Below are 8,690 nucleotides of genomic sequence, written 5' to 3'. Positions count from 1 at the left end.
CTAAGAAAACATAGATGCTGTCACTATGCTGAAAATAGCCCACTTACATTTTAGTAACTGGGTATGTTTAATTTACAGAAATTATCATTGGTTACATCATTGAATTTAATTCATCATTAGGGGCCTTAAAAATGCCATTTGCTCTGCTTGTCCTCAGGTGACATCATCTTACATGAAATGTTGCTCATATATGAAAGATAATTAAATATTGAACACCTGACTAAAATAATCTTGTACATTTTGGAGTAAATATGTATAATTCATGTTTTCAACTCTTGCCAGTTCCGTAATTTATTTAGCAGAAAATATCTACCCAAGAGCCAGCTGCTTCAGAAGGAAAGTTTAGAGCATTATGTCATATTATTTTACATATTGAGATTCTATTATGTGTAATCATAAGACTTATTATGTGACTATAATCCTACTCGGTTATTATTTTCTTTTTATATTTAAGTCCATATTCAAAAGGCAAAAATGTCTTCAATGATTCCTGGTTTATAGAGAGAGACTTCCTCAGGCAATGGGTTTTCCCATCTAAATTAGTTTGTGCCACAGTTTTGCTAAAAACGTGTATTTAACTCCCTTAAATCCTTCTTGCCATGGCCTGCTTTTAGTATTACAACTTCATACAAAGCAGTCCCAAGCCTTTCCTTTTTCATTAGTGTCTCTTCAGAGGGCAAGTTTTTATTTACAGGATCTCCTGATCCACAGATATGATGAGTCCAGAGCTCTTTTATGTCTCTTCGGGGGTCAGCTTCTGTCTCTCCCCCAGGCAGACCGTCCTTTGTTCTGCTATCCCGTAGTGAGCAGGCCAGGCAGACTCCCCAGATTTTAACTTCCAGGCAGGTGGAACTTCGAAAGGTGTGACACTCTTCAGTGGGTTGTGGAGAGTCAGAAGGAGCATGTGCCTGCCCACTTTCTGCCTTGCTCTGAAAACCACTGGTCCCCGGAATGCCTGGGAAGTGGTCTCTCCTGATTCTCGGGGATCCTTCCTTGGTCCAGCCCTTTTCTTGTCCACAGTCGTGTTTTCTCTAAACAGATGCTACTGGAATCACAGTATGGACCATTTTGGGAAATTTTGCATCAATGCTTTAAGTCACCGAGTAAATATTTTATTGACTTCCCACCATGGGCTGGAGTGGCATTTTGCTAGGCGCTGAATGGGTGAAACATAGTCCCTACCCTCAAGGAGCTCATGATTTAGTAGACTAAACAATTTCAAAAGAATCCAGTGATTGAAACCTCTCATCAGTTGCCCTGAATGATTAAGTCAGAAACTGAGACAGGAGGAAGAAGTTTCATTAAGCATGGACAGAGACTGTCACCATTGTCATAAGCTCTGATGCAGCATGTCCCATGAAATAGACAAGACCTGAGCTCTCGAAAGTTCGTGTCTTTCTTCATGAGGACAAGTTTGGGTGTTTTACTTTGCTTTGTTTTTTTAATTAAACCGTTTATCTCTTCCTCTCTGAATATCTGAAATGACATCTGTGATATTTTAAAAAGTCACATTGACTTTTCAGGATGACTCTTAATATGACAATTTTTGTATTGTAGAAACTTAAAGCTGTCGGTAAGAACTTGGTCAGGTACTGACTCTTAACACTGTGATAGAGTCACAAGAAAATACCGTGCCCTTGTGGAACAGCAGCCTCTGGTACTAGAGCTGGGGGGAGACCTGGGCTCAGAAATTGACAGTGTTATCCCCACCAGGGATCTGCAGGAGTGACTTCTCCCTGAGGCTGGACTGGCCATTAGGCCCTGGGTCCTTCCATTATGTTCTCAGGTCCTTCTCAAGGGCCTTTTCCATGGCCATTTTGCCATAGCTTATGAACATTTAACCAGAAGCCTTAAACCAGGAACAGGAGATGACATGATATTTAAATTAGCCAGTTCTAGCTTATTTGCTCTTCATCTGCTCTCAGTTTGTTTAGAGGAAGCTCTTGACCCTCTGATGACCGAAATACGTGAGCGAGTTTTCTCTACCACTCTGATTTCTTTGCCACATCTTTTCTCTTTTCAACTCTGATTAACCTGGGAGATTGTTTGTGTTCTGTAATTGTGCTATAATTGTTACTACAGAATTCTAAAAGGGACAAAGACAGGAAGGTACATCCTAAAGATACAAGGTGCCACTGGCTTCTTTTATTCCTTTTGTTTTTTCACTCGCCTTTTTATTCACATTTATTTAGTGCTTACTATTTGCTCACAAGGTTGGCTTGGTGCTAGGTAGTTGGGTTGGGACATAAAGGTGCCAGAGGTAGTCTGGCCTGCAAGGAACTTAAGCTAGAAGAGAGCCTGAAACGAACAATTGCCCAGGCTCTGTGGAAGCACAGGGGTGGAGCTCATTCCCTGTGCAGGGGGTATCAGCAGAGGCTTCCCAGAAAAACTGAGTCCTTCAGGTCCGCTGTCTGTACCAGGAACATGTGTAAGAATAAAACCAGAGAAGAAGGAAAAAAAACATCCAGTTATTGGTATCATAGAGGGAGGGGGTGTTACTCTTTCAAATAATTTTAAAACAATTTGACATTTTTATAGTTTCCTTTTGCAAGTTTACTAGCTATTTTTTACTTCTGTTAAATTTATTATTATCATTAATTGACGCATAATAATTGTACATAGTTATGAGGTACAGTGTGATATATGCGTGTGTGTATACGATGAGTAAGGATCAAGTCAGGGTCATGAGCGTAGCCATCACCTCAAACACTCGTCGTCTCTCTGTGCTGGGGCCGTTCTTTCACCCCTCCTTCGCTCCCTGCTGCCTTTGGAGTTGGCTGTCCCACCCTGCAGAGGTGACACAGCTTTTCCAACAATGCTTTAAAGCTGTTTTTAGGGACAGTGACAAGTTCTTCGGCCAGAAACCCTACACGGTGGCTGGCGGCACCCTCAGCAGAGAGCAGTGGTCGTGCCCTGTGTTGACCGGCAAGTGCTCACCTCTCCCTGTTCTTCATTCCCTCAGGTCTCTCTGCCCAGGACGGGTCTGGAACCTAACCGGGGCGTCCATGACCCCGGCGGTGGCTTCGCGTCAGCAATGAAAGGGTTATCGGGCAGCCGCAGCCATCACCACGGGGTCACCTGTGAGGCCGCCTGTGACCCGCTGTCGCACCCCTCGGACCGCAAGCCCTACCTGCTGAGCCCGGTGGAGACCCACCCGGCGGACCACCCGTACTACACGCAGCGGAACTCCTTCCAGGCCGAGTGCGGGGGCCCCTTCAGTGACCCGCTGGCCAGCAGCACCTTCCCGCGCCGCCACTACACGTCGCAGCAGGAGCTGAAGGACGAGTGCGCGCTGGTGCCCCGGCCCCTGGCCACCAAGGCCAACCGCATCCCCCCCAACCTGCTGGACCAGTTCGAGCGACAGCTGCCCCTCAGCCGGGATGGCTACCACACGCTGCAGTACAAGCGCACGGCCGTGGAGCACCGCAGCGACAGCCCCGGGCGCATCCGCCACCTGGTCCACTCGGTGCAGAAGCTCTTCACCAAGTCGCACTCCCTGGAGGGACCGGCCAAGGGCAGCCCCGATGAGACGCAGCCCGCCAGGTACGGCAAGCGCGGCAAGAGCAAGGAACGGCGCGCCGAGCCCAAGGCGCGAGCGGGCGCGTCCCCGGGCTGGTGGAGCTCCGACGACCACCTGGACGGCGACATGTGCATCTACCACGCCCCCTCGGGCGTCATGACCGTGGGCAGGTGCCCCGACCGCTCGGCCTCGCAGTACTTCGTGGAGGCCTACAACACCATCAGCGAGCAGGCGGTGAAGGCCTCCCGAAGCAACAACGACGTCAAGTGCTCCACCTGTGCCAACCTGCCGGTCACCCTGGACGCGCCGCTGCTGAAGAAGAGCGCCTGGGCCTCCACGCTCACCGTGAGCCGGGCCCGGGAGGTCTACCAGAAAGCCTCGGTGAACGTGGACCAGGCCGTGCTGAAGGCCGAGGCGTGTCAGCAGGAGCGCTCCTGCCAGTACCTGCAGGTACCTTTGATGTCACAGGAGGGCTGCTCAGGGTCGCACCTGGCGTAACTGGGGGCTGTCTCTTCCCGGGTTCTAGTCTTGCCTCTGCTCTCAGTTGTCTCAATCTGAGCAATTTATTTCGCATTTCTGTGGCTGAGTGCTCTTGTTGGGAAAATGCAAGGAAACAAAGGTGCCAACTTCGTCCAGTTATCTTAACCTACTAGATACACCAGGGCTTTGAAAAGCGCTCCTGCATAAGGCAAGAGCTGTGAATGCCTTGTGTTCCTCTGTTTGAGGACTCATGGGATGGGAGGGGAGGAAAGAGGAGTCTACATAGACTTAAAATAAAACCATTTTTTTCTACAGTAAACAATGATCTTTCAAGTTTTGGAGAGCTTAATTAGATCTATCCAGGATTTGGTGTTTGTTTGTTTATTTTTTTAATTGTAAAATTTGGCCCAAAGCTATGAGTTTGGGGAAATTGACCTGTGTCTTCACCATTGCAAGGGTTATCACCATCAGCAACACTAGCTACACCTCCACCCCAGCCCCCACCCCCCAGAGCACAGCAAATCAGAGTGACGCCCTGGGTCCCGAGGAGGTGGAGATGGAGCCTGTGTGAGGACCTGACAAGCACAGCTGCAGAGACCCAGGACAACAGAGAAGAGAAGGAAAAGAGGGAAGCAAAAGAGCAATAAAATGCAATTAGTGTCAGCATGTAAATCCCACACACAGACCCAAGGCAGGCTGCTCTGCCTCTTCCACAGTCTCCTGGTGTTTTTCCTCCTGCCCTCCAGTCCACTTAAGCCAGATTTCACCTGGGTGAAAATATCAGGCAGGGAGGTCCGTTTCTTCCCTACTTCCTCCCTCTAGTGTCATAGTTTTTCCCAAGATACGACCCTCTGCAAGAATGATCCTCCTTTTCAGAGTGCCATTTTTCTCTGTTCTCTCTTGCTATCTCCATCTTTAAAAACAAACAAACAAAAACTTTTTACTGTACTATACAAGTATGGCATAATTATTCTCACTCCCATCTTAAGAGCAAGAAAAATTCTGCTGAGAAGTGTATCTTTTTGCTCCCTTTGAACTCCTCCTGGCAAATCTGGCTCCCTTGGGAGTACCTCCCCCAAGCCCTGAGAATGCTCCTGGCTGGCAGTCCCTGGGCAAGGACGGTGCCTGAGCCATGCCTAGAGTTGAGAAGAAGCCACCATCATGTGGATAGTGTCACAAGCAACACACAATTGCATAGTACTTGCCACTGATGCTGGTATTGCCTAATTTACTGTAAGGTTGCTACACAAGTCGTTAAGAACTATTTATAATTTTAGAGCTAAAGAGACCAGGTAATCCACTTAACATATGAAAAAGTAGACTCAAAGAAAGGTCAAGTCTCAGTCGCCTGTGGCCTAGGTGGGACTAGCACCCAAGTCTCTTCACTTGTGGAAAAGACCATTATGAGAGTTATAATGTAAGGCTCTAGAAATTCATGAAGCACGTAAATCTCATCCACCACTGAAAATGTCTTGATAAGGGTACCTGTCTTGAAGAAAGAATGCGCAAGAAGATAGAAGCCCTAGAATAGGACACATTTTGTCTGTGAAGGTTCCATGAGCAGTGGCAAAAACAAAACTGAATTTTTAAAAATATCCTGGACTTCAGTAAGTAGTGGTGAAATAAGTATGAGATGAGAGAAGAATGCTACCCATGCATCTAGCTCCAGCCTTTGTTAGTAATGAAACTTTTCATTGTGCTTGCATGATTGCCTCCGTTCTTCCTACCTTAAATTCATTTTTATTACCTTTTGAAGTCAAAATCTCAAGTAGTGGTGAGAAGTGAAAGGATAAGGAAAGAAGGAAACTGATATTAATTTAAAATCTACCATGTACCAGATGCAGTACAAACATTTTTACATTGTTATTTCATTTAATGTTTGTAATAATCCTGAGAACGAGATATAGTAATACTCTGTTTTTACAAGAGAGGAAAGTGAGATGTAGATTTAGCTTTATTTGATGCCAAAGCCAAGCCATTTCTAATGTGCCCCAGCACAATCCTGGAATCAAGGGCATGAAAAATGGTGAGCAAGGAGAAAATAAAATCTTTAAAATAAATAAAACCTTTAAAATACACATTGTTATTAAAGTGTTTCAGTAAAATGAGAATGAAATCTTAAAGATTTAAGTATGGGATTTAGAACAGTAGCATCATTGGATCTCATATTATAAAGATTCGAAATTTTTATTTTCAAATTATTTTCCTTCATTAAGCCAGTTCTTTTTTAATGAAAAACATGAGGCTTACAAAAGGTATAAAGAAAAAAATAAAATAAAACAAACACCCGTTTATACATCACCCAACTAGAGAAATAAAACATTCATTACAATGAACCACACATGTACCTTTCTCAGTCCCATTTTCCTTCCCTTCCTCCCCAGAGTAATAGCTAATCTGTCTTTCATACACATAGCACCTTTACCGTTAACTCGAAAATTATTGAAAGGTTGAAAAAAGTTTAATATCTCATATCCTACATTGAGAAATAACCCTGAACCAAGCTAGTTCAACCCTTTAAACAGAAACTGGCCTCTTAGGCACACCTTATTTAATACATAGTGACATTTATTGAGTTCCTATTCTATGCAAGGCTTTCAACTGAAAAAAGAATAATTCTATGTTTCCATGTGGGGAGGTAGTATGTTAGTAAGCAAACTAAGAGTGGAACAGTGTGCTCTTCCCAGCCGGTGTGCTGAGGCTGAAGAGTTCCTGTAAAGAAAGGGCAGGAGGTTACATTCACAGGGGGAGGGAGGAAAACAGGAAACGCCTCCTGAGAACTGGGCTTCTGCTCTCCTCTTGATTCTGGGAAATGGTGAGAGAATCTGACATCCTGTGGAAGCTCTTTTCGGGAAGATAAGGTTAGCCAGCCCCAACCAGCTCCCATGGAATAATTTTATTTATAAGGTCATTCTTAGAAGCAAATTTGGAAAGATATGGGGTTTTTTGTTTTGTTTTCAGTTGTATTGCCTTAATTGCCAACTAATATGAAGCTGGATTTATAAACGTGTTTAACTTCAGCATCAAAAAGTTTAGTCATCATTCTACTAGTTCACTAGTGTTCTCTAGTCCCTATTTGCCACTAACCAGTGACATGACCTGGAGCCATCCTTTCAGCTGTCTGGGATCCTTTCCTCTGCTAGAAAACGAGGCAGTTGGTCCAAAAGGCCTGTGATCTCAGTCCACATTTTTAAACTCATAACTTAGATATGTCAGAACACTAATTAGAACAATATTCAAGAGTTCAAGGTCTGGGACTCTCATTTCATAAATGCCTACTAAACATAGATGTTTTTCAGATGTTATCTGATTTGCTTTTTAAAACTCCAGAAGTATTTTACAGTTGAAGAAACTGAGATTTAGTAAATTAGGTTAAGTAAGTTGCCCAAGGACATCTAATATGTGGCCACATTATGGGTCAAAATTGATTCGTCTGCCTTCAAAGTCTGTATTCCTTCAATTTACCATGCCCAACCCCCACCCCCACCAGATGCAAAGCAAGGGGAGGAAGCAGCACACACCAAAGATCTAGTATGTGCCAGAAACCATATATGTCTCATTTAGTATTTGAAACAACTTTGTAAATTATTACTTCTTACTGTATTTAGTTTTATAGATGAGGAAACTGAGGCACAAAAGATGAAATCATTTACCTGGGAATGAATAGATAGCAGGTGGAAAAGCTAATACTTGACCTCAGATCTGTCCTGCTCTATAATATGTTTTAGAAATAGAAATAAATGAATGTCTTTTTCATTTTAAAACTTGCTTTATTCTGTAGCAAATGTATGTGCTTATGAGTTCATATGTGTACATGCAGTTAAGAGGGCATGGATATAAAATTAGATTAGCAATGGCATGACTGATTATGTCCCTAATGTCATTCAAGATTAAAGTTTAAATTAATATTTACCAATAATAGAATCCTAGCAAATTAATACTAGCAAATTTCTGATTCTCTCTTTGTGGATTTATCACTTAGCATTAACTTAATTTAGGCCATTTCCATGATTTTATAGAAAATGAGAGATCTATAGGTATTTAGCCTCCACCTAACATTGACTTAGAAATCAAATACTGTAGCTTGAAATAATTGCAAGTCCCAGTTAATACAGTCAATTGGTGATATGGGCTCACTCACAGGCTGTAGTTAATTTTTTTTAAAAACTCTCTTTTTTTCCCAGTATTGTTATTTTTAAATGTCAAGAATCAGATGTCTGCTGTTTAGAGCTATTGTACCGCTGCCAGTGACTGTCTGTATTAGGGTTTGGAGCAGGAACATGGATTTGAAGACACTAAAATTGTTTAATTCTCAGTTGAGATGTGGTTGGCTTTTATACATTTGGAATAAAGCATTTATGGCACACCTCAGGGTAAGTGCTAATAGTTAAGTAAATAAAATAGGAAGGGGTTCAATGGAGTAGAAGGTGGGTTTTGTTGTTTTGTTTTTGCTTTAAAAATGAAGAATTCTTGGTTCTGTATAAGCCTCTTTATGTAAATGTTATGTGTTAAATGACTGGCATATAAAGCCATTCAGAAGAGCAAGATTTTAGATTTCTAACTGTTAACCTAAAAAAAAAAAACAATCCCTTTAAATCATGTATTTTGCATTCATCCAGCAGCAGTAACAGGAAAAGGGAAACAAAACGCTCTCCGGTAGAAGTAGAGAGAGAGAGACACAGAGCGAGCA

General features: G+C 43.1%; 1 protein-coding gene across 7 annotated transcripts in view; it reads left to right on the top strand.

The window, feature by feature from the left end:
• The first annotated feature begins 3,034 nt into the window (after positions 1 to 3,034).
• DLGAP1 (DLG associated protein 1) overlaps positions 3,035 to 8,690 on the top strand; it is a 309,572-nt gene continuing 303,916 nt past the window's right edge. For 5 of the 7 annotated variants that reach the window (XM_063076537.1, XM_063076532.1, XM_063076529.1 and 2 more), the window contains exon 1: positions 8,281 to 8,373. In XM_063076537.1, coding sequence (XP_062932607.1) covers positions 8,281 to 8,373 — 93 coding nt within the window. Of the gene's footprint in view, positions 3,971 to 8,280; positions 8,374 to 8,690 lie in introns of those variants that run through there. The other 2 variants (XM_063076525.1, XM_063076524.1) reach the window with 1 other exon arrangement.

The sequence above is a fragment of the Cynocephalus volans genome, chromosome 13 (assembly GCF_027409185.1).
Source record: "Cynocephalus volans isolate mCynVol1 chromosome 13, mCynVol1.pri, whole genome shotgun sequence".
NCBI lineage: Eukaryota > Metazoa > Chordata > Mammalia > Dermoptera > Cynocephalidae > Cynocephalus > Cynocephalus volans.
The sequence above is the reverse complement of the archived record's forward strand: the minus strand, read 5'-3'. Positions and strand labels throughout refer to the sequence as shown.